Source organism: Leptosomus discolor, chromosome 4, assembly GCF_034619465.1.
Source record: "Leptosomus discolor isolate bLepDis1 chromosome 4, bLepDis1.hap2, whole genome shotgun sequence".
Taxonomy (NCBI): domain Eukaryota; kingdom Metazoa; phylum Chordata; class Aves; order Leptosomiformes; family Leptosomidae; genus Leptosomus; species Leptosomus discolor.
Genome location: NC_141394.1, coordinates 15863852 through 15890850, shown reverse-complemented (window position 1 = coordinate 15890850; position 26999 = coordinate 15863852). Strand labels below are relative to the sequence as shown.

At 37.8% G+C, this 26999-nt stretch overlaps 1 protein-coding gene across 3 annotated transcripts in view; it reads left to right on the top strand.

The window, feature by feature from the left end:
- DCLK2 (doublecortin like kinase 2) overlaps window positions 1–26999 on the top strand; it is a 93058-nt gene that overhangs the window by 53998 nt on the left and 12061 nt on the right. For all 3 annotated transcript variants that reach the window (XM_086464910.1, XM_086464909.1, XM_086464911.1), the window contains 6 exons: window positions 579–673; window positions 9577–9649; window positions 10611–10719; window positions 19207–19264; window positions 23096–23215; window positions 25473–25619. In XM_086464910.1, coding sequence (XP_086321036.1) covers window positions 579–673; window positions 9577–9649; window positions 10611–10719; window positions 19207–19264; window positions 23096–23215; window positions 25473–25619 — 602 coding nt within the window. The remainder of the gene's footprint in view (window positions 1–578; window positions 674–9576; window positions 9650–10610; window positions 10720–19206; window positions 19265–23095; window positions 23216–25472; window positions 25620–26999) is intronic.

The following is a 26999-nucleotide window of genomic DNA, read 5'->3' as shown; positions in this document are numbered from 1 at the left end:
TGTTGGGATTTTTTTCCCCTAAATCAATATTTTTCTGAACTGCTGCTTAAGGATCTTTATCATCCAAAGAGCTCATACTTCTTGTTTCTTTGTTTGTTTTTCTTGGGAAAAAATAAATCAAACAATTTATGTTCTGTGAATCTTTCTACCTAGAAAGTAAGGTATTGATCCAAAAAGGAGAGATGGAGGGTCATATGTTTTCATGAATGCTTTCTCTCCCCATATTTTGTTGTGTGATATTACAATAAATTATATAATTTAAAAAGGCTGTGGCTATTATTTGATCAAAGCTCTTCTGCTGGCAAAGGGCAGAAAAGGCCTTTTTAATCTCTAGAATGACAATGCAATATTTGTGTGTCTTCTTGATCCCATATCCAGCCACATGAGTTTTGAGGGCACGGTTGTGTGGTGTGCAAGTGTATAATTTATTCTTAATTGCCGAGGAGTCTGTTTTGGTGTTTGTATGCAGACTTGAGCGATAACTTTTCAGAGAGGTGTGTTATGTTTAAAAGCAGGTTAGGGTTTTTGACTTTTATTCATTTTTTCTTTCATTTGTTTGCTTTTATTGCTTTGGACAGTTAATGGAACCCCAAGCAGTCAGTTGTCCACCCCTAAATCTACAAAGTCGTCCAGTTCTTCACCAACAAGCCCAGGCAGCTTTCGTGGACTCAAGGTGAGTGCAAGGACAATCAAAATCCCTAAACTCCTTTATTCATTGAATGATGTATTGATTCAGCATTGAATGATGCTTAAGAAGAAAAAAAGAACAAGAAAAACCAAAAGAGTTATAATTCTATAGGGTAGCGTTGCTAGTATGATTTTTGAGTTGAAGTGGAGAAGAGATCTGAAGTAAGATTTTCATATTTTGTCTTTGATTGGTGGGATGGAACTCTCATCTTAGGAAGGTGGAGGGTGATGGTGGCTTGAACACACCAATTTGCCATCCAAATTTTCTGTTGTTTCATGGACTGCAGAACCGTTTCAAGTAATTTATATTCCCTTAGCCTATATAAATGTAGTATCCTCTTTTGGATACCTTATAGTCTTGTAGCATTGCCCAAAATTTTGTCTGAAACACCCTTCTTCATCCGTGGCACACAATTTCACCCCTTACTGCAGTCTCCTGCCTCGAATTATGAGGGGTTCCATTGGGAGCAGCCTGATGTCTGGCAGATTTTTTTCTGTGTTGCAACAAGAGAATTATCTTCCTCTCCCACTTAAAAATTGGTAGATTTACAGTTCTTAGAGTCTGCTCTGTGCCTCTTCCTTGGTAAAATGAAAGGAACAGTCTGGAGCACAGTTTAGCATCTTACTGCTGCATTTCTGCAGCTGTCCTTTCAAGGAGAATTTTCTTATAAAATCATCGATTGCAGCCTTTCTGGAAGCACACTGAATGATTCGCACTGATTATTTAGATCAAGTAATAGCTCCCATTGGCGAACACAACAGTTGTGAAGAGGCTGCATAATTCTGTGGAAAACTGTTTTCTCAATTAAGAGACTGGCTAAAGGACGTGATTTGAATAGTATTTAGATTTGGGTTTTGACATGCTAATTGTTATTAAGTCTTTGTCTGTTTTGCAAGGACTATGGTACTGGTTTCTGCCAGGCTTCTGTTAGAATTCTGAGAAAAAGATTTTCATTTGTTTAATTCTAATATATTTTTAGTTCATTGAGGCAATTTAGTGTTGATCCCCGCCTTTATGTTGAGCTTGTACCATCCCATGGCTTGTCTTTGTCCAAAGAAACATAGATTGGCTTTCCCCCTGTAAAATATTTTCAAGAGCAGTAGTAGTTCTGACATTGAAAATTAGAACTGTGTGACTTAGAATCTGTCTGGACAGCCCTGTTATAGAATTTACAGTAGAGGATACCAAAATCATTTGACTTGAGGCGCTCAGCTGGTCTGCACTATATTTAACAAATGCTCTTTTGTCTTTCTTTAATGAAATTACAAGTTTAGAAACGAGGTAGTTTGGTTTGGATTTTTTTTCCCACGCTGTCGTGTAGCTTTTAGCTGATTAAAGCTCCATTAAGATAGAGATAATTCTGATAGTAACAAGCAATTTTCAGTAAAGTGGACATGTCCTCTTTCCCCTTCACTGTTCATTTCACTGAAGTAGACTGTTGTACTTTTTCATTTTGGAATTTAATTGATGCTGGATATTAATGGGGTTTTGTGTCAAATAATTCTTCCCTATATGACCAAAGAAAACAGCAAAACCAAATTAATCATCTCAGACCTGGCACGTTACTGAAGTAGTGAGTACTTCTTGGTTTATCCCATTAGGATGCATCTGTTCAGTAGGAGGATCCCAGCTGTGCTTCTGAGACTAAAGATAGGGAAAGTTATCTGGTGAATCTCAGAATAAATTCCAAAAGGATCAAGTGCACTGTGCAGTGACCCTTGTTTCTTGATTATGCTCTAGTAATAACAACTGTTTTGGTGGTGTTGATATAAAACCAGTAACAGGGAGGCATGGTTTTATGCCAAACCAGATTCTTTTAAGAAACCCATTATTATTCTTGTAGAATTGATCTTGGCCAGTCTGGTGAGGAAGACAGAGGAGAAGCAGGGACGAATTTTATTGTTTTAAGATTACTGCTTTTCCCTATTGTAAATCATTCCTTGTTGGTAAGACTGCATTGCTGCCGAGACAAGTAGTCTGGCTTCCTGCACTTGTATGAAGAAGATGTCATGACTACCGCTGAATGAAAATGTAGGTTTAAATTCTATGGCAGATAGTGAAAGAATAAAGTATATTTCTGAGTTTTCTGGCTTTGGAAATGCAATATTTTGGCTGATTTGTTGTGTAGACATCATATGTTTATTTTTGTAGAGCATGAAACAGCAACAATAAATAATGGGTTTATTTGAGGTTGGGGCAGCAGGAAAAGGGAACAAATCAGGGTTGATGTTTTTCTTTCCTGTAAAGAGCAGACCCTCGGAGCAGCTGCACATCAGCTGTACTTTAAAAACTGTTGTTTGGAAAGCCAGAGCAAAATAAAATATTTGACTGTAGATTAGAACCTGTCTAAGGTTTTTGAAGTTTGATGATCAATGTAGAGCTCAAGTGGCAATGCTAGTCATCAGGGCAGTAAACTTCCAAAAGATACTAATTGCAACAGCAATTTTTTCTTAGTCTCAGACAGTGAGTTTTACATCATATTCTCTGAATGCCGCTTTTCCTTTAAAGTGATGTCTCTTCAGTCCCCAAGTACCCCTTCTGCTTCACAACACTTTATAAGCAGAAGTGATATGCTCAGGCACAGAAAACTCCTTGCAGGAAACAGTCCTTGTGAACAGCTTGTCTTTAAAGAGAAGGGCTTTCCTTCTGTCCTCTTTAGCTCTTTCAACGGGAGTGCCCTTGTGCTGTTAATTTTTCAGTACATGCAGTAAGCCTTTTTACTGTCCAACATCCCAATCTTGCAGGAGTGTTTTAAAAAAAATTGTACTGGAGTCTGAGTTTATATTGAAGTAAGGAATTTATGCTGTGGCTTAATAATAGTAATCACCTCGGAAGTTTCCCACAACCCCAAATAAATGCCTTTATTCCAGTAAGTAACAAATCTGGATGCCATACACCCAGTTGCATGCTTCTATGTATTCTTATTAAAGTTGTTTATTTTTAATGTCACAATTTTAGCCTGTAACTAAGCATTTCACTTTGCAGAGGGTTTGTTTCAAGGTAAAGATTTAGATTTAAAAGTCAACAAGAATGGGCATGAAGTAAATGACTACTCTGTGCAATATTCTTTTTTGAGCAAATGTGCTGAGTTTCTTATTTTTCTATTAATTTTTCCACAGAGGTTAAAACTAGTGCATGGATTATGAAATAATGCTAACAGTGCATTACGTGGCACAGGACAACTGACTAAGAGGAGCCCTTTTGCTGTTCTGTAGGCAGGTGACAATTGAAAGGTTTAACCTTTTTCTTTGGTTCCAAGTGTACATTTATAGCTACCCAGATACGCGATGCTGTTAAGGGTACTCTGACTCTCAGCTCTTGAGTACATCTGTTACTCTGCACACTTCATACCACAAAAGTCATCCAGAGACTAGATTAAATACGAGATCTTAGAAAGTGGTGTCGTAACTTCCTTTTGCTTACTTGGACGTGTTTTATTGTACCCTCTTGACATTAAGTACCACAAAGTCTTGTTTAAAAAGAAAATAAAATTCTACAAATAAAGAAGCTTTACAGTTGAGGCCTTTCTTAGAATCCCAATTATGCTAAATAGCATTGTGTTTGAATTTGTCTCAGTATTACTTTTTCAATTGATTGACCAAAGTGAAAGGACATTAAAACCTGATCCAACAAGTAACTTAAGTACTTGCTTAACTTTTTAAGCTATTGAGTAGTCCCTTTTACTTCAGTGCGGTTAATGTACTTAAAGTTAAACATGTGCTTAAGTGATTTGACGGATTAGTGCCTATCTTCATCAAGGTTTTAATCTCTTCAGTTTTGTACACATGTAACTGCTAACAGAAGCACATGTTAAGAATATTTACATGCAATTAGCCAACCTAGTGACACAGATGCAGTAGCAGTTCTTAGAGGAATTCTTTAACTGCTGCTTTTATTGAATTTACAATTCAGCATTTTTCTTGCTCGTACAGTGGATAAAAAGAGTTGGCTAATTTGTGCTGGTAGGGAAACTGAGGTATTGCACTTGGTGTCGCGTCCATTCACCATTGTTCTTGGTTTGCTAAATGCTTTACACAATACTAGCTTCTCAGTATAGTCGGATTATGCGCAATTTTTGAGTATCACTTAAAAAATATGAAGTTTCTGTCTCACAGATTATGTTACTATTAAGCATTATAATAATAAATACTAACAACATCTTTCTGGAAATACTGATTACATAACATTTCGTTTGTGTTTGGAATATCTTTTAGCCCTTTTATACTGGAGCCTTTCAGGATGAATTACAGTGACATTACAAAAGTGTCCCCAGATTTCAGAGAATACTTCTGCAAACAGTTAATTCACAATTTCACTAAAATATTCATAGTCTAGTTAGATTCATCACCAATTTGAATGTTTTCATAAGGATAAAGGAAGCTTCTTTGAGAATACCAAGGCATTTTTCTGGAGGTATGAGAGTTCGCATTCTCTTCTTAGCCTTCAGATGAAAGATTACCAGCAATGCCAGATCAAAACTCAAGGAAAAATTAACAATCTTAGGCATGCTTTTTCTAAGTTTGGCTAGATGTGCTTTGAGCATATTACAAAAATATTAACAATAACATTTGTTTCCCATATTTCTGTCTGTAATTTTCCAGACAGGGGTGTGGATGTGCATACGTATGCGTACATGTGTACCATACAGTTCAGAGCCTCTTCAGCATTGTGAATGTGCTGGAGGACAAGGGCAGCACATTTATTGCATCTTAGACATACTATGAAGATGTTGAGCAACCATAGGAGGTCTGACTGAAGTCAAGGAAGCACTTGCATATATGCGTACAGGACGGTGTACACAGGACATTTGTATGCTTAGCAAAAGTCCTCCGTTTCTATACAGACAGGCAAGAAGGACAGACACAAGAAACCTTTAGATGGATGCTCTAGAAGACACCATCCCATGTAGCTGCCAAGAAGTTAGGTATTTCCTTCAATATGAAAAAAAAAGCCCTAAATGTTTCCACAAACATTCATGTCCTGGCCAACTAATCTAATCCTGAGTGCAAAGGTTTGTCAGCCAAGGTACCATTCCACTTCAAGATGCTATGGGTTTATAGCTGTGAATACTTCCTCGCTCTCATGTGACAAAAAATAAAATCCCACCAGATGTGTTGTTATCTGGGATTACTTTCTTATGTCCCTGCACATTTCTAAATACAAGCACTATGTATATATTTTTTGGATGTATGGTAGCATTTTGACTCAAAAACTTTATTAAAAATCTTTGCTATTGGACCAGTAGCTTGATTAAAATGACTGTCAAGCTGCTGGTTTTTCATTCCCACATCACCAACTTAAATCTGATCCAGATTTTAAGGGAATCTTGGGCCGGTCCCTTCCTGCTACTTATACATCACCTTACGTTTGCATACCTGTTTCAGTTCATGCTCTTGGACTCTGTGATGGTTTAAAGGCTTTTACGGGTTTTGTTTGGGGTGTGGTTTTTTGTTTGTTTTTCTTTCAAATTCTTATCATTAACTTAAAAGTATAAAACCCAGTGCACACAGTATCTGGCAGGATGCAGGTGTCTGGCACATTATACGTTGGATACTTTAGATAGAGAAAAAAAATAAATAATTGAAATCCTACAATGCAAAGTATAAAATAGAGTTTTTAATGGGTTGAGTATTAGTAGTGGTGAAAGGAAGAATGCTAAATACCTGTTCCTTAGTTGCTATGTCAAAGTGTAATAAGCACATTGGGTATTAAAGTAGGTGTGTGATCTAATGTGTTTCTCACAACACCATGTGTCTTGTTGATAAACCTGGTGACTAAAGTCACAGTTCGTCTGTATAAAATAATATAAAATAGAAATGTGTTTAGGTGTTTTTGTGAACCTGGAAAAATGGTTATTCCACAGAAAATAGTTTAGCATGTAAAGAAAACGAAACAGTTGGGCAGGTTTTTTTTTCAGCTCAGTACCTTTTGTAACTCTTCACAGCATCTTTATTTAATCTGTAAAATGATATGCAACTAGTTTTGAGAACTGTGTGTTCATCAAGATATTCTCAGTATGTCTAACAACCGTGTTGGATTGTGCATTTGGCTCTGGATGTGCTGTTGAAACATAAATTACCTGTGGAGAGACAACTTGAGGGAAGTAAAAGCAATAATTGTTACATTCTGAATTGCATAATGTTTAAACGCCACAGGAGTGACTGTTGACATAAGATGTTCTTGGCCAGTAGCATCCACATTCTGAGGCGATTGTTTTATTCGAAGGGCTGCATAGCCGTTGCCACTCTAAATTACTCTGTGAGCTTTTAAAAGCAAAGAATCAAATTCTACCCTAGGTCTGTGTTTTCTAGGACTTGCATGTGGATGTGAGAGGGAGAATTTAAGACCAATGAATTTATCATGCGTATGGGGAACAGTATTGGAAGAGAGCAGTAGTGCTGTGTGGACTATACTACAGGAGGAGGAATTGTTGCAAAACCTAATCTGAGGTGTGATTGTAGATGCATCCATATTCACTATTGTAGTATCAAAGCAACATGCATCCTTTTGTCTTCTCCTTGCTACTTCGGGAATGGCTAGTGAACCAACAGTACAAGATATTCTAAATATTGTATGTCACTGGGTAGTTAAATTATTAGAAAATTACTTCAATAATAAAAATCACTTTATTCTGTGTCACTTATTGTCAATTCCTACCTCATCCCCACCTTTTCTGTCTGGTCAAGTATGTCGCAGACATCTTAAGAGCTTATTTCTGCTGTGCTCTGACACAGTAGGGAAAGACTAGACTGATTTTGCTGCTGAGGATCTGAGACCTACAGCACGCAAGGTACAGGCAATCTCTGTTGTAGAGTGAGTTTGGCCTCATATCTAGAGTCATGATACAAATTAGTGGCAGAGCTAAGGTTAAATCTGCTGTTTCAGATTCTGATCTAGCACCTCAGCTACAACAGCAGCATTAGTTTTTTTTTAATGTTTGTGTTCCTTTTAGCTTTTTTTTCCTTGTCGCTCTTTGCTGCCTCCTTGTAAATACTGTGGTAAGAAGGAATGTGCCTAGTCATGCTCTGACCTGATTACAAGGATGAAGGAAGTTGGAGACACGGGCTAGATATTCACATGTATTGTCACTTACTGAAAACCCAAAATAGATTACTAATATTTTTGGCTGATGACTAATGCTTTGCAGTGATCTATTATCTCTGCTTCATGCTTGAAGAAAATGTGACTGACTGGTTAAGAGACTGACTTGTGATTTTGCACAAATGTCATTTAATGTCCTTGTTTGTGATCCTTGTTAAACAGATAACTTGGAAAGACAGCAGCATTAACATAGCCTGGTTTTAAGTTATTAGCAAGGGGCAGAGTAGTAGCTGACTAGTTGCAATTTGGTGCTACTTCTGTGTCAAATGCTAGTAAACATAATTGTTTTAGAGGCTCTGCAAAATTAAGTTGTACGGCTTCTAGTTACTGTACCTTTAGCTGATTTGGCAGCTCAACTGCCACTAGAAACTTAAGCATTCATTAGCATTTCATGAGCCTTTAGACAATATCCCTATCTGTCAGTTCAGTCCTTTCATCGACAATAGTGTTAATGATTTAAAATATTCAGCAGTGTAACCAGACAATGTCAGCTAAAACGGAAAATGCTGCATTTGCATTCTTGGTGTCATACAAAGCCATTTCAACAGACACTGAGCTTTAGGCAGAGAAGCATTTTAATCCTTTATGTGGTGAGTGGCGAGAACTACTATAATAGCCCATGAAGAAAACAAGATATGGAACTTCACAGAACAGCAAGAAATGTTACGTAGAGGAGGTGGAATGATCTAAAATATATTTTAATTTCATAGACTATCCCTGTATTTAACTGTAATGAGTTATAAAAGAATGGTGCCTTGAACACATCAAGTACATTTTACTATTTATGGCATTCATTCCTATGCTTCCACCTCTTTTTAAAATCAAAAATTGATTGTTTTGCATGTCCCTGGGCAGCATGACAGGATGACTTTCAGTAGAATTGTGAAGATTCAGATAGAGTACCAATTAAGTTGTTAGTGCAGCAAAAGTAGTTTTCATCAGCCTTTGTCCTTCAAAATCCTTTAGATGTTTGTTTTTTACACAGTGTCACAGTTACTAAAACTGGATCTATGTCTGGATGCATATCAGACATCAAACTTGAAATGCTTGTAGATGTCATAAATCTTCACATCCCTGATAATCTAAAATATAGACTGATAGATTACCAAGCAAATCTGACTATCATAGAGGTACCCGGCCACCTATGCCAAAATTCTCTTCTTTAAATGAAAACTAGTAGGGCCATGCAAGGATTTCTACATTACCTTCCTAGCACGCTTCAGTGCTAATCTAAAGAGAGCATATATTGACAGAGTTCGTTTAGGGAAACCTCAGAGAGTTCCAGCTATGAAGAGATACGTTAGACTACAGCATGAGAACACATGCTTGCTGCACTGGCCAGTGCATAGTTATCTGGACATGGCTATGTCTGGCCTGTGTGAAAATGTACTCAGTGTTTTGCAATTATTTTGTTGTGTAGAAGGAGGAGGGAATATTGCCTCCATACACACTGGCTCTATAGTATTTAGATGGAACTTGGTGCAGCTGGAAGGAATTTTCTTTGCTGTTCACTGAAATCTGATAGGAGTATCAGGGCTGAATCAAATTGGTGCAAGTGACAATGACGTATTATAATAATGATGAACTGTGAGAAAGCAAGAATAAAAATAAGATGGGAGAAGAAAAGTAAACTGACTGTATAGGTGCTTTTAAGGTGGGGTGTGTTTTTTTTAATTTTGCTTTTGTTTTTTTGTTTTGTTTGTTTGGTGGGTTTTTTATTTTTGGTCTGGCTCCTTCTTGTGATTACTTTGCCATCAGAAATAATAAGTTCTTATGTACTTCCATAGATCCCTCCACATGGTGGATCTTCTTCCAGTGTGAATGGTGTACCTGAATCACTCCATTGCCAGAGTCCCGAAGGTAGGACACCAGTAATTGCTAACAATCCTTGCAAAAATTTTCTTGTAGTGACAGTTGGTTTAGCAGTTTTAGATGGTTTCTGATTAGTCCAAATAATTTTTTGTTTGAGATGTTTGATACCTTATTGAAAAACTTATCTCGGAAAAATTTTTAACGCATTTTCTACATCAAGGGAGTAAAGCTAGGAAATAAAGTTTGTTCTTTTTTTGTCAAGCCGTAGCATATTAGTGGACCTTGCTCTTCAATAGTAGATATTAGGCATTTGAGTGATTTTGAACATGACCTGCAGAGTATCACCAGAAACGTGTTTGTGGCTGGATTGAAAGTGGAGCCCTCCTCAAAACAGCACATTTGCTTCAGGTAGAACCACTAGCCCATCAACTGACCTTAGCTAACCTTTCACTCCTTATCTCTTTAAAGCAATGGGTTTTAAAAATTATTTTAAAATTTAATTTTAAAGTCATGGGTTTTTTATTTAAAAATACAGAAATACTGTAGCTGTCAAATTTATTTGCATTTTGGAGGTTTCAGCAGCAGCCAAGGGAACCTGAAGGAATTCAGCACATAAACCTTTTGATTCTTTTACATGTGTTGTAGATTGATCTTATTTGTATTTTTGCTTTGAGTATGCAAAAAGAGATGTCAAAAAAAAGTATTTTGAGTTCAGAAAATACTTAGACTAAGGACTTTTAATTGCATTCATTACTTTTAGAATATGTCCACAAAAAAATTAGTAATATTTGATTTGTTTGTTAAAAGGTCAAACAGCTCTGATTAGTCTTATCTTGTTCTTTCTTATAGCTGAGATAAAAACAAGGGAATAAGCTGTGAGGAAAACAGCTTACTTTTAAGTTTTGTTTTGCATTTGTGACTATTCTGTATCTATGGAACCCATTGGGGATATATTACATCCTGCTGACACTTCTCTTCAGCTTGCATTATTGACCTTGCTTTTTTGCAGGTGTGAACGGAAACAAGTGCTCAGGGTCATCTACCATTCTTGAGAAGTATAAAGTGGGGAAGGTGATTGGTGATGGCAATTTTGCTGTTGTAAAGGAGTGCGTAGAACGGTAAGCAAGGAAACTGTTCAGTACTGCTGTCTATTTTACTTAATAAAGCCCGGTGCATTAGCATAATTTCGTAGAAAATGTGATGAGATGAAAGTAAAGAGCAGGTGCAAAGATATGCCTACACTTTGGGAAAACTAGGCATAACAAAACACAGAGAGCTTTGCATGTATTATTCCAGCAAAAGGATATGAGAGCAGCAGAGGAACATGGCTTTTTATCCTAAAAACTGAAGGAGGTATCACCTTCTAATGGAGGCTTTTAAGGAAACCTACAGATCTTCAAGAAATCCCCTCACACAACAGAGTGTTGTGTATGTGGCATCTAAACAGTCTTTGAGAGACATGTCCCCTTCTGCCTTAGCAATTCTGCTGCTATAGTACCCCTACTGCCTGCTCCTTAAATGACTTTTCACAGCTTTCAGTGTACTGGGGGCAAAGTATACTTAAAGGCATGCAGTTGGTGGCTATTAGCCTCTGCTACTGACTCCTTTGTGCTTGCTGCTTCTGTGAGGTAGTGTGGCGAGTAGCTAGAGACTTTTCAAATCAAGCCTTCGATATTCCAGACTCTGAAATATTCTTGTGCCTGATTTCCCATGGGGTAGACAGGATACCTTTACAGACCTGTGCTGTGTTACTGCTCTTCCTCTGCAAGCTTTGTGTCACACTTAGCTGCTAGTGCAAACATAACAGATGATTTGACTGTCACTTCCTCTGTATTTTTTTAGAACTACCTTCTGCTATCTTCATCAATCTGAGAGTTATGTCAGCTTCTTAAATATTATGAGGACTCTCCCAACTCATACACAAATACTGGGCAAATTCAGTAAATGTCTGTGAAAACAATAGAAGTTACAGAAACAGTTTCTACTATGTGATCCTCATCTGCTGATTTTATTTAAATGAGAGATAATTATGAATGGCAACATCTTATTCCAGTCTTAGCAGATCATAGATGCATAGGTAGATACTTTTGCTGAGTCATACAAATGGGCCAAAAGGGTTGGGTGCTGAGGCTGAACCTGGAGCCTCCTCTGCTGAAACGTACGTGAATGGATCAGATCTTATCTATAACTTTCTGCAGCCATGATTGCTTTTTTCTCAAGAGAATTGTTTCTTCATAATGTATCTGGATTATTTCTCTCCATTACTGAGAATAATATTGGCAAGTGGTATGTAACACAATGTCTAATACAGCCTTCTGGTTTATAGCAGCAAATGACAATGTTATTTTTAATATTTTTTTGAGAAAGTCATGTACAAGCATACAAGGTTTATAGAGTAAGAAATAAAGACTGGGGTGGCAGCTCTTACTGATACTAGCCAAGTACAGTGCTGATAAAAAAAATGGCTAAATGTGATCTGAATGTGCTACTGTTACTGCTTCAGAAAAGTTGCATGTGCAGGTTTAAGATAATGCTTCTCTTCAGTGTTGACATCTAGACTCCAAAGTCTTGATTTTTTTTTTTTTTTGTTTGTTTCTGAACAGTTTCTACCAACGAGCTCTGGTCCCTGACTAGCATTACTACATCAGTGTGTAGTCTTGTCCCTACTGCTTTAAACACTGCAGGTCTGTTAGAAAAAGCTGTGAGAAGGCAATATAGCTAGCTGAGTTGCAGCTGGATTTCTGTACATTTCATTTTGCAATAAGCTACACATAGGAGGCTTGAGTGAAACTGAAGAGAATAGAATAGAGTATTTCAGACCTACAAGGATCATCTAGTCCAACTGCCTGACTACTTCAGGACTGACCAGAAGTTAAAGCATGTTATTAAGGACATTGTCCAAATGCCTCTCAAACACTAACAGGCTTAGGGCGTCGGCCACCTTTCTACGAAGCCTGTTACAGTGTTTGACCACCCTCTTGGTAAAGAAACACTTGGTAATGTCCAATCTAAACCTCCCCTGGCACAGTTTTGAACCATTCCTGTGCACCCTATCACTGGATACCAGAGAGAAGAGATCAGCATCTCCTTCTGCACTTCCCCTTCTCAAGAAGCTGTAGAGAACAAGCCCAAAGTCCTTAACTGCTCCTCATAGGACATTTCTTCCAGCCCTTTCACCAGCTTTATTACCCTCCTCTGGACACATTCAAGGATCTTAACATCCTTCTTGAATTGTAGGGCCCAGAACTGCACGTAGTACTCAAGGTGAGGCTGCACCAATGCTGAATACAGCAGGATAATCACCTCTTTTGACTGGCTGGTTATATTGTGTTTGATGCACCCTAGGGTGTGGTTTGTTCTGTTCTCTTAGCTGCCAGGGCACACTACTGATTCATCTTGAGCCTGCTGTCGACCAGCACCTGCTTATACTTTATACTTGTGCCTGGCATTACTCCATTCTAGGTGCAGAATCTAACATTTTGATATGTTAAATTTCATCCCATTAATCATAGCCCAGTGCTCCAATCTATCTAGATCCCTCTTCAGGGCCTCTTGCCCCTCAAGAGAGTTAACAGCACCTCTCAGTTTGGTGTGATCAGCAGAGTTGCTAATGGTGCATTCAACTCCTGCATCCAGATTGTCGATAAACACATTGAATAGGAATGGCCCTAGAATTGAACCCCGAGGAACACTGCTGGTGACCGGTTGCCAGCTGTGTGAAGCCTCATTCACTAGAACCCTTTGAGCTCTGCCCTTCAGCCAGTTCTTCACCCAGTGCACCATGAACCCACTTATCTCACAGTGGGACAACTTGTCCAGAAGGATGCTGTGAGGGACAGTATCAAAAGCCTTACTAAAATTCAGGAAAAACTACACCCACTGCCTTCCCTTCATCCACTAGGCAGGTGACCTTATCATAGAAGGAAATCAGATTAGTTAAACAGGACTTTCCCGTTGTGAACCCGTGTTGTGTGTACCTGATGATTGCATTATTCTTAAATGTCTTTCAGTAGTACTCAGTATAATCTTCTACATAATTTTTTCAGGAACAGAGGTTAGACTAACAGCTCTGTAGTTCCCTGGGTCTTCCCTCACACTGGAATAACATTGGCTTCCAGTCAGCAGGGACCTCCTCAGACTCCCAAGACCTTTGGTAGATGATAGAGAGGGGTCCTGCCATAACATCTGCTAGCTCCATCCGTACTCTGAGGTGAATTTCATCAGGCCCTATGGTCTAGTGAACGTTCAGCTGAAACAGCTGCTCCCTTACAATTTCAGTGTCCACAAATGGAAAGTCACTGTTCATACACTCATAGCCCTATGTCTTAGGGGACCAGGCAGCCCAAGGTCTGTCAGTACTATTAGAGACTGAGGCAAAAAACACATTGAATGCTCTGCTTTTTCTTCATCCCTGTTTTTCAGATAAGTCTTCAACAACTATCCATCCAATGTTTTCTTTAGACCTCCTCTTGCTATTAACATTCTTAAAAATTACCTTCTTGTTATCTGAAACAACACTGGCAAGTTTCAACTCTAATTGAGCTTTGTCTTTTTATGTCTTTTCCCTGCATTTATGAGCCACAGCTCTGTAATGTTCCTGCAAAGCCTGACCTTGCTTCCAGAGATCATACAATTTATATTTCCTCTTGAGCTCCATGAGGAGTTCCCTGTTCAGCCAAGCTGGTCTTCTGCACCACTTGCTTGACTCATGACACACTGGGATTGCCTCCTCGAGTGCTTTTAAAAGGTGGCTCTTAAAGACTGACCAGCAATTGTGGACTCCTAAGCCCGCAAAAACAGATTCACAGGGTACTCTGCTAAGTAGCTTCCTGAATAGCTTAAAGTTTGCTTTCTTGAAATCCAGCGTATCAACTCTGCTGTTTTTTTCTCATTGCACCAAAAGTTTTAAACTCTACCATTTCATGATCACTGTGGCCAAGACAGCCACCCACCATCACGTCTCCCACAAGTCCTTATCTGTCACAAACAGCAAGTCTACGAGGGCATCTTTCCTAGTTTGCTCACTGAGTACCTTGTGACAAGAAGTGCTCTCCTACAAACTTCAAGAATTTCCAAGACCTACTCATCACAGCAGTATGATATTCCCAGCTGGTGTCTGGGAAGTTGAAATCTCCCATAAGGACAAGGGCTACCAAAACAGAATTTACTCCTAAATGCCTATGGAATAACTCATCAGTGCTTACATCCTGGCTGGGTGATCAGTAGTGGACACCTGCTTCAACATCTCCTTTGTTTTCCTCCCCCTAATCCTCATCCAGAGGCTCTCAACCACATCAAAATTAACTTTGAGCTGTACAAACCTCTCTCTTAGTGCGACACCTCCACCTTGCCTGCCCTGCCTAGTCCTCCTGAGCAGTCTGTAGACCTCCACCCCAACACTCCAACTGTGGGACTCATTCCACCAAGTCTCACTAATACCAATGATATTGTAGCTCTGAGAACTGACCAACGCTTCCTGTTTATGTCTCATACTGCCTGCATTGGTGTACAGTGTTTCAGATACACTCCTGATCCCTGTGAGCTCCCAGGAGCAGTGTAGGTGTTCCCACTGGCATTGCCATCCTCATACAATGCCATGCCAGCCCTTCGCGTATGTACTGCAAACCTGTTGGTATCCTTTTCCACCATTGACTCTAGTTTAAACTCTCTTGGTCAGCCCCACCGGCTTACGCCCAATGTTATGTTTTCCCCATCAGGACAGGTGGATCCTATCAAGCCCCAGCATACCTTGTCCCTTGAAGGCTCTTCTGTGGTTTAAAACCCCAAAATTTTGTTGCAGGCACCAAATGAATGATGCTTCAGTGTTTTCCCATGCACCCTGAAACTGGCCACACATCCTTTATTATCTACAGAGTGAATAACATTTATGAAACATAACAGGTTAAAAGCATAAGATAACATAATTTATTATTTTCATGGATATTAACTGTGTGTTTTGTAAATAACTTAAGTTCCACTGAAAAGGGACAAGGGCTGCTAAGTCACTTGGGTTTCAAAACATCTTCTGTGCTTTTTGGAATGAGGGGACTGGACTAGAAAAAAAACCTTCCAATTATTTTGGAAAAAAAAAAAAAAAAGGAAGGCAAAATTAAACTCAAAAATCTAGTTTTGTATGTGATCCAATCCTTTTATTTGATGAATTACATGATTTTTACATAAAATAAATATACAACAGTAGTTGCTAATAATAACAGTGAGAGAGGAAATGCCAACTATAAATGCTTGTCTTTTAATTCCTATTAAATATTATACTTCATTTCTAATAGTGTTGTTCTTAGCCTTAGTTGTGGAGCCAGGATCCTACTATACCAGCTGTTCTACAAGAAGATTAAGATGGTCTCTTTTGTAAAGGGTGCCTGTATGTCTGTATATAAAGACATGAGTCAGCAGATGGGCACTGACAGCTAGACAGAATACCAGAAATCTGCCAGACAATACTGGTGTGTGATAGGCAGATATGGATTAGCGCACAAATTATGTGGATGATATCCAGGGCTTTTTCTTAGGTGCTACAGTAAAGGACATTTGCAAGAGGGATTTGAAGTTGGTTGATGAATTGGCTTTGTGAACGTTAGCTCCTCTTTCTACACAGCTTAAGTGCCGAAGGTTTACTAAGTGAGTTTTGCTGATCAGTTGTTTGCGGTCTTTCAGATAATGCACTTAATTTAGTATAACGCATAAATTGTGATTGTGAATTATACACTGTATTCATAGTAGATTTTACATCAGGTTTATAATATAAGAGGATGACATTTCACAGATACTGTTTAGATAAGACTTCTATCTAAAGACCAGATCAGGTTGTAACTATGACAACCTCGCAGATACAGCTGCACTTTCAGAGCAGAGATTCTTTACTACATTTTTTCAATAATGGGTAAATAGAATGTGAGACATTAATTCAGTTCTTTTTTTTGTAAGGTACTAATTTTGACTAGTTCTGTCTAATGCCAAAAATATAGTGAAAATTAACCTGGAAGTTTTAAAACATGCCTGACTTTTGCTTTTGTAACTGCCTCCAGTGTTTTTTACCATATATGCTAGTGTTCTGATGCACACTGGAGTATGTAGGTACTGACTGAACACAAAATAGTAGCAACAGGGTCTTATAGCATTTTCTTGTGATTTTTAGTTCATCATTAATGTAAGTAGTGATGTCTTCTTTGTTTAAAAAAAGAAAAAAGATGATTCATTTGTATTGCTTTTTTCTCTCATTTTCTCCCCTTCTGGAGAAATGGAGATTTTTATTGCTTAAAGAAACAGAAAGGCAAATAAGAGCTCCTTTCTGTGAGAGTATTTACTTAAAACAGTAATCCTTCTTACTTTGTATATAACCACCCTCTTAAATGTCATGGGACTTTAGATGACTGCTATAGAATTCCATAGAATACTTTAAAAAATTAAAGAAAGAATGAAATAGAAAAGGTCAAAATTAATAAATTCTGCAGGATTTTAGACTAGTCTGTAATGAACTATGGGTTTTTAGCTCTGCAGAATCCTACTGAATTTTTCTGTGAGAGTCCGTCACAGAAAGGAAAGGAAGGGAGAGTGTGTAGAGTTGTTAGCTTTACTTTAGTTACTTAAATCACTTGTTAGAGGATCCTGGTTTAGGATTCTGCTTGCCATGGGATGAGTGGAATGCACTTCATTCAGAATGGGAAAGCTGCAATATGTTTTATTGAGGTATAATGATAATTTGATGAAGTTCAATGAATTTGATGGAATTTAGCAAAGTTTATCAATGTTAACAAAAGTTATTTTAAAATGGATTTATAAAGTGCTACTTAATAAAATTCAATGGCAAGGTTCACTTTTACTACTTACCGTGTAGGGAAATTATATATATAAAGATAAATTGATTTGGAACTGGAATAAAATGATTGTAAGAGAAATATGTTGGGGAAAATTAACGTGGAGTTGGGCTAGAATGGTTTTACACAGGGACTGGGAGTGGAAAGGAGTAAAGAAAGCCCTCCCATTGAGTTACGTGATTCAGAATGGACCCCCTTATTCTCTAAAATCCTTCTCAGAGAGGAGCCTAGGGGTGGCTAAATCCACCCTTAGTTCCAGACTTGGTTAACATTTTATGACTAAGGGTATAGAGGACAAAGGAGACAGTCCCATTCAGTCACAAGGTTCAGAATGGACTCCCTTACTCTCCAAACTTCTTTAGAGAGTATGGCTAGATTCACTCCAGGTCGCAGAATTGGTCAAGAATTTATGACTAAGAGGATTTGGATATGGGGATTCAGTGCAGTGCTTTTAACATAGCATTGTGAGTCCTATATGTATATGTTAAAGATAGCAACAGCATGAGATTCATTAACACAGTTACACTAATAATAAACAATTAATAATTAACAATTGATTATATGCAATGCAGTGATTTACATAAGGAGTCAACCAAGTTTCTAAACAAATCACACATACCCACACACAGATAGATATTGATATTGATAGAGGTTAACTTATGATTGAGATGTTGCCTTTCTGCTGATTAGAATAAATTTTAGGTACCCAATGATTTTAGGATTTTATGAAATCTGATATATTAAATTACGTCTCCCTTCATCAGCTCTTACAAGTGGATCACAGAATCACAGAATGGTAGGGGTTGGAAGGGATGTCTAGAGATCCTTGTCATGGTCTGTCTTTACAGACAGACAGTTCTCCACTTTGGTCTTTGTAGACAGACAGTTTTCCTCCTTATTGGCTTTGCCAGTGGACAGTCAGAGTCTGGCCTGAGAGGCATCCCAACTCAGGGGAAGGTGCCAAGACACAGCCCACTGTGATCCTGAATAGCTCCAGCGGGGGCCTCATTTAGGATCGGTATTATAGGGTTGCAGGATGATTCACTTTGGTCAGTGTTATTTCATTGTAGCCATTATTCTTGTCAAGCAATTTGGCATTCTTCAAAGTGGGTGACGGTCCAGGCAGGAGGAGTTTGGGGTACGTTTGCCCAGCAACAGGAGTTCCAGGTACAGTTAGGAAGTGCCTAACCAGCCCAGCTCACTGTACTCGCACCCAGGATGGGAAGGTACTGAAATGTTTCAACTCCCTGCTCTTCAGGCAAGGTCAGAAAGTACTAAAGCTGCCCCAGCCCACTGCATTTTTCACTCGGACAAGACCATAATGGCTGATGCTGACATCACAATATGGCCCAAAGGCGGGTGGGTCTGCACCACCGCAGGGTATCAGTCTTTCTTCTGCTCACTTACATGTAAATGTGTATGATTTTTATCTTTAAAGCCTACCAATTGAAAAAAGCTAAGTGAAAGGCTCAACACAAATTTTGCATGTTGCATTGAAGAAGTGACAGAGAGTTGTGCCAGGTCACAGAAGAATGAATTACAGTTGGAGCCTGGGATTAACACACAAAGTGTGCTAGGTTGTGGTAGTTGGGGAAACAGCAAGCACAAATGCTGCTGAGAAAACAAAAACCAAAATCAACTCCATTCTGTGACTTTTGTGTCAGCAACCTCCGTGAGTCAAGGCATTCTGTTATGATGATGTATATTCTTACAGATAATGCAAGGATTTGTTGATCAGTTTCTAATCAATGGTTCTTATATTTGTCTTGCTAGATCCACAGGAAAGGAGTTTGCACTGAAGATCATAGACAAGGCTAAATGCTGTGGAAAGGTAGTGTACAACAATTTGCATGTGTAAAAGAAATAGCAGAAACAGCACTAGCAGCTGCTCATTAGTCATAAATGGTGGGTGTGTTTGGGTTTTCTGAGTATTTTCAGAATATCTGTTTAGCAGGATGATAATGTATCTAAGAAGCAAATAAAAAAAGTAATAAGTGTTAGTCTACTAGCTAATGAGTAAAAAATAAACAAATTGTTGTGATATTATTGGACTAACAAAGAAAATGCTAGTATGTGTCCAAATATATTAGAAAGATTTTGATCTTTAAAATATGAGAGGGGAAATTTGCAGCTATATGTGTATTTATAAAATTCATATCCCTTTCTGCCTCTTATTTTTATCTTTTTATGGCTGTACATGCTCCTTTTATATGCAGAACATAGATTTTGAAAGAAATTTTTGCAACCATTTCTTTCTGTTTGTCATTTCACCATCCTGGATAACAAAGATCTCTTAACAGAAGTTCCTTAAAATGTCTTTTTAATTCAAGCTCAAAAAAAAAAGTTCAAAATTGTCTCTCCAGCAGAACAGCATGTTATGTAATCGAAGCAAATATCTGAGAGTGTCAGACCTCTTTTTCACCTTCCTCCTAAGTACAGAGATTTTAAAAAAAGGAAGAAAAAAACCCCTAGCCTACAGCCAAGAATGTAGACTGTGTTGGAACAGATAACAACAAATAACATACTTCTATTTTCACTGCTTTGCAATGCCTTAAAAACATAATGCTCTTCAGGAACTTAGGAATCAAATGGGTCATAGTTTACTGTTAGCTAGAAGATCACCGAGGGCACAGTATTAATTAGCATCAAATTGTGGATTAAAGTCTCTTTGAGAGTAGTAAATATGCCATCCTCTCAAGGAGGACTGAAAAGATGGACTTTTTGATGCAAACACCTTATTTTTTTATGTGAATGATTGCACTGAAGTGATTCTGAAGGTAACTTTGCAACCAAGTCAGTGTTTTAATTCAACGGTAACCTTTTTGTAAGTTACATAGAGTGTAACTCGGAGCTCCAAATGCTGAATGTGACCTTGTAGGAAGATGTAGCAAGTTTGTAGGATGTTCTTTGTGTGGTAAGGAGCTGTATATTGCTGTGCACTAATGCATTACCTGCTGTGATGACTTGCTTTAACTAGAGGTCCTCAAACAGAAATGTTTTATCTATGCAGATTTTAAATTGTGTGTTAGGTACGAAAAGATGAGTGTTCCCGCCTCCCCATCACCTTATCTCATATTCTGTAGGTTTAAGTGAAAATTTAGAAAGGAATCTTGGAAATGTACAACCACAAGAAAAAGTGCTAGAATTGCCTTTTTGAGAGTAAAATGTTGCTGTTTCTTTGGCTGTGGGAAGGCTGACCCACTGTGTTTCACTGCAAAAGAAAACTTTTGAGTGACATGTACAGCTTGCAACTTTCCATGTTTTTTATTACTTGTCTGAGTCAGCTGCTTAGGTATCATGAATTGGAACGGTCTAGAGATAGACAATCCATTTCGTACAGCAGAGTTTAGACGTATTTTCTATCTATTGTTCTCACTGCTTTAAAACAAACAAATAAAAAATATCAACCCCATGGATGCATTCTTGTCTGTTTGGAAAGGACCTGTGTCTGTATAGCTACACACAGATATATGCGTATGTACAAGCAGAGGATTATTGTTAGGAAGATGTTTATACATGCTAGGGCAGTGGCAGAACTGTCCAGGAAGAATTCCAACAAAGAAATTAATTAAATTTTGCTGTAGCTTACTCCTTCCTCACTCTGTTTCACATGCCAACAGAAGCCCTCCCTTAAAAACACCCATCTGGCCCAAATATGCGTGACTTGTATGTTGCTCTCTGCTCTCTAGCAGTTTATGTTGGATGTCCTAAAACTTGAATCCAGTTGACTAAAGTATTTTCCACAAGCAACTTACATGTTAATATACAATCATTTCTCTGTAAATAAATCATATTAATGTAGACTGAAATCTATATTGCACTATCCAGGAGAATGTTATAACAAGTTTGAGAATTATTTTTTTTTACATTACAAAAGATAGCAAAAAATGGTAGGGTAAATTAAATTAATTTAATTTTAAATTGAATTTGGTCAATGATGAAGTACATTTGGGCTAAAATACAAGTTAAAATCCAGCATCTGACAATAACCCTCTACTATATAACTAACTATTTATTAGTCAGCATTTTGAGGACAGGTATTAAGACAGTAGCTCAACAACATTTTGGAGCCTTTTTCAAAAAATATTTTTTATTTTAAATAACCATTACTTATGCCTGAGCTTTACTTAAAGCAATTAACAGTTTAGTCAAGTGAAGCAAAGAAAGCACAGGTAAAGCTGTTGTGCCTTATTTGTAATTAATGAATGTAATAAATTTAATATATTACCTGTTCTTTAGGTAGAAAAAGCTGTAATAAGATTCTAGCTTTTGCTTGGACTCTTAATGCTAGTTTTGAATTTGCAGGCTTCCATCCATAAGGCTTAGTATGCTGTGGCTGTTCACTTCTGTCTGTTGATGAGACTCAGCATCATGTTTAACAAAATTGCTTCATGTTTGTTTGTTTGTTTGTTTTTTCTCCAGAGCACTTTGCTTGGAGCAGACATATGTTTGTTCAGAATGACAATTGATGCTCTTTCAAACTGAATTTCAAAGGTGTGACTGTTAACCCATATATGCCGCACCATACTCTCACAAAATGAGACTCACAAATGGCATGTGGTTTCTGAGTTACATAGCCACACAAAGCTTTGGCAAAAACACAATGCATCCATAAATAACCCTGATGAAGTAGTGTAATATCTTCAGTTACTGCTTATGCACAATGGATCACATCTATTTCTAGTGCTCTGCTCACAAATGCATGAGGTGCATGCTACTACTTAGTGCATTAAACGTAAGTTCAGAGTCCAGTGGCATGATTTGTTATCTGCCAAAGTGTAAGGAAACTAGTGTTTTATGCAAGCATTGTTATTTATTTTGCAGTGAACCTAAATATGATATCTGTATTCGAGGATTTATAAAGGAAAATGCAAACCATTCTTCACATGAAAGGGGCATGTAATTTTCTTTGAGCTCCAGTGTTAACCAAGTGCTAAGACATTCTGGAAAACGAAACACTCTGCAACTAATTTGTTCTTGAAACCCATTACTTCCTCAGAAGTATAGGGAAGGGGGAATTAAACTCAATCTGTGTGCTGTTAAGCTGTTGGGGCCACAACAATTTACCTGAGCTATTACATATTTTGCGGTTTGTAAATCTGAACATACTTATAAAAAGAACTGAAATCCATAACCAAAGCAGTTATAGTATTTTTCCTGTACATATTCCACAATTTTGTTAAAAAATGAAGTCCTTGAAAATAAATCCTAAGTAATCTGTCCTTGAGTAACCTATGCTAAATGAGAGGTGAAGGCTGGAGAGGATCAAGAACATGTTAACTACTGATGGGGGGTGGCAGGTTACAGTGATCCAGCTCAGGGGAGGGGGGGTATGAACTTAATTTCACCTCATAATACCCACATAAGAATATAATCTGCACTTCCTGAATTGCTGTCATGTGCTGGGGTCTTTTTTCAGAGATACCCCATTGGTTATGTTTGTGAAATATGGTATTTTAAATTCAATTTGGTCAATGATGAAGTACACTTGGGCTAAAATACAAGTTAAAAAATCCGGCATCTGACAATAACCCTCTACTATATAAATTAAAGAGCAAAAAGGTGCTCACTGATCAAGTGATCAGTGGTCAGCTGATAAAGAAAAGTAAATTGGCAATTTCATATCTATTCAGATAAAACTTCAGTCCTCTTTTCTGAACAGGAACACCTGATTGAAAATGAAGTGTCAATTCTGCGTCAAGTGAAACATCCAAATATCATTATGCTTATAGAGGAAATGGACACCCCAACAGAACTCTATCTGGTGATGGAGCTGGTTAAGGTAAGACTGAAGTGACTTTCTTTTTTTTTTTTTTAAATTCTCTGTGTTGGTGTGAAATCTGAGAAGTATCTAGGAACATGAAGATCTTGGGAGACATAGTCAGGTAAGATTTCAGTGGTAACCTGCATTTTTAATCATGCAAATACTCTTGTCAATCAGTTATGTTAATGGAATTTACGTCTCTTCATTTGTAATTAGACTGTTTACACAGATTTGAGGTAATTCTGCAATGTGAGCAGTCTAGAAAGAAGTGGATAGTGATTTTATATCATGTTTACAATATGTGGGGGTAATAGTGATATGCAATTACTGACAGAACACTTGTATTTATTTCACTAATATCTTTATTTAATAGTTTGCTTTAAAGAAACAAGCTCTATTTAATGAATTTATCTTAGTAGACAATAGATACAAGAGTTTAAATTCAAGTAATTATGGTCCAGCAAAATTAAAACTAAAAAAATTTCACCTGTTTTGCTTACATCAGTCACTCATTCACCAGAAAATCGATGCTGCTTTCATACATGTACAAAGAAAAAAAAAATTTAAAAAATCTTTATTTTGCTGTCACCTTGTGAACCAAATACACAAGTTGCATCAAGTTTTACTTATGCACTCTCTTGTCTGTGTTCTGTACATACACAGCAACACTGCACATCAGCTTGATCAGCATGTCAGTTATAAATAATATATATCATCATCATTGTTTTTTATGTCTGTCTGAGACATTGTTAGGTTCACAAGTCCTCTCTAGAATGGTTGCCAGCTTGGGAAATGCCTAAAGAAAGTGTGTAGTTGCTGAATTAATAATTTCTGTAGCCTACCCATTTATCTTCCTTTCTAGAAGTTATTTTTATATAGTAGAGGCTTTTTTGGTTATAAGACAGTATTTTTTAATATTTTAATATACCACCATCTTGGCCTGTATCTCCTGAATTGATGCTTCTCTTCCAAGTGTATTGAAGTGCTTGGAATGCCACCCACAGCTTGGTCAAATCACTCCTACAGATGTATCCAGGGTAACCATCATAGAGACACCCGTGTAAAATTTGTTGCAATGACTGGAAATGCTGCATCAGTAACTCACATGTTGTTATGTATTCCAAGAGGAATAGGGCATCCATAATCAGAAACTGCACAACTGGCACATTCAGAAATCACCTGTAGGTTCTGCACTTCGATGTATCATAGAGTCATTTAGGTTGGAAAATATCATGCTTATGTTGTTTTTCCTCTTCAGCTATATTTATTTGGTATTTCTCCAATATCTGCAGAAATTCCAATTTGCAGTTCATTACAATTGCTGAGTATTTGTTATGTTAGGCTTTTTATTATTGGGCAAATTTATATTACTTTAGGCTTTTCTCGAAATCAGGGCTGGTTTTTGCTATGTAAATATATTATATTGATAAGATGAAGAAAAGAGAAATTGTATGCCTGTACCTGTAGGTAAGAGAAATGAGTGATCAAAGGTAGGACGATCAATAGAATGAAATCAAGACAGAGAAGAGCTGTGATTTGCCCAAACTCAGACACCAGAAGCCTGGAGTACAGTTGAGAATTTAATGTAGTTGACCCAAGTCCCTGTCTAGTATCTTACTGACAAGATCATCTTTCTGCAAACTATTTTTTTTTTTTTACTGTTTAACAGGCATTATGAAGTTCAACAAGGCTAAGTGTAGGGTCCTGTACCTAGGGAGGAATAACCCCATGCAGCAGTACAGGTTAGGGGCTGACCTGCTGGAGAGCAGCTCTGTGGAAAAAGACCTGGGAGTTCTACTGGACAACAGGTTAGCCATGAGCCAGCCATGTGCCCTTGTAGCCAAGAAGGCCAATGGTATCCTGGGGTGCATTAAGAAGAGTGTGACCAGCAGGTCGAGGGACAGGTAGCTATTGGAGAGGGTACAGCAAAGGGCTACAAAGCTGATTAGGGGACTAGAATATCTGTCTTACAAAGAGAGCCTGAGGGACTTGGAGCTTTTTTAGCCTAGAGAAGAGAAGACTGAGGGGGAGTATTAGCAATGTTCATAGATACTTAAAACCCGCCTGGGTGCTGTCCTGTGCAACCTGCTGTAGGTGATCCTGCTCTGGCAGGGAGGTTGGACTAGATGATCTCCAGAGGTCCCTTCCAACCCCTACCATTCTGTGATTCTGTGATTTGAGCATGCCTGTATTTAAAGGAAGATTTTACGTGGCTTTTTTATGAAATATCATCATCTTAATTATTTTTCATGTAGTTATCTTTCCATTACTTTAGGGAGGAGATCTATTCGATGCTATCACTTCTTCTACGAAATACACAGAGCGAGATGGGAGTGCAATGGTCTACAATCTAGCCAGTGCACTCAAATACCTTCATGGTCTCAACATTGTGCACAGAGACATCAAGCCAGAAAATCTCCTGGTATGTCCATTTATTTTCTAATATTTTCTCTTACTTTGTTCTCATTAATGCAAATGCTTGTACATAAATGTCAAGGAGCTGAGCAGAGAACAGCAGGAATATTAATTTAGAGTAAGTATGTATGAAATAACTCTTCTGCCATGAGTTAGCAATCGCTATAACCCAAGTGAGCTGTGCTTAAACCTGTCCTTAGACCTATCTTTATTTACATTTTGATTGGCTGCCGTTTGGATAAGCAGGACTACTGTCTCGCAAAACAAAGAATTTTAAAGCTATGTCAATGAATTATTTATTATAGTTTAAGTGGGAGAAAAGGTGGGCTGAGTGCCATTTCTTTGAATGATCATATGGTTATATCAAGGAATTTTTTTTTCTTTTTCTTTCTCTTTCATAGTAGGAACATCTTTCTGATCATTTACCAGTATTCTAGCCATGAATTAACTCTGTACATACATTTTATTTTGTTCTAGGGGACTGACTACTTTTGTTTTCAGCAGAGACAAAAAATAACTGTGTTGACAAGAATTACCATGAAGTCTGCTTTGGCAGCTGCTTAGAACACCATTTACAGAATGCGAACAGTGTGCTATCTTGCTTATACACAGAGGTTCTGCTTATGTATTACATATTGGGTATTAGATATTATGTGTTGTACACTGAACAAACAGGGCCATAATCTCCCCTGCTTGAGCCACTGTCATCAGGAATGCTTGTAGCTTTCATGAGCACTTTGTAGGCATTTCTTAAAGCTTTTGTGCTGTTTGTTAAACCTGTTTATTGAGGTTGCATCTAGAGTAGCAGTCATGGCTATCCCAGACTGGATTTTGAACTATTACACAGATAGGACGATAAGCTGAAAATATTTTCCAATTAATAGTTAATTCTTTCCCGACTAATTCCACCAACAGTGTTTAGCAATTTAAATCAGCCCTCAGATAAATTAGATTGTTTAGCAAAAGGAAGGGGCGGGGGGGGGGGGGGAGCTTCTCTGCGAAAATGTAGTCACAGCAACATGGCACTTAAAAGAAAGAAAATGAAGGTGCAAGTCTCACTTATTATCAGTGCATCTTCAAACACAGCCAGTATAACAAAATTTTAAGTTCTTGTTAGTGATTGAATCAGTTATAAATAGGCACAAATGTCCTTTCTGCCTCGAAAGCCTAAAGAGATTACTGAACAGATGCAAATCTTATTCACTGTGATTGACAGTGGCAGAATGTCAAGATAACATACTGGTATTGAATGTAAATGCACATAATTCCCATCAATTGCTACCTATAATTGCAAGTAGCTGGTTCTTTTGCACAGGGCCATCCAGCTGTCTGAATTACATCCTCTTTGAGTCATGCATTTAAAAATACAAACTCTAAGAGTAATAGC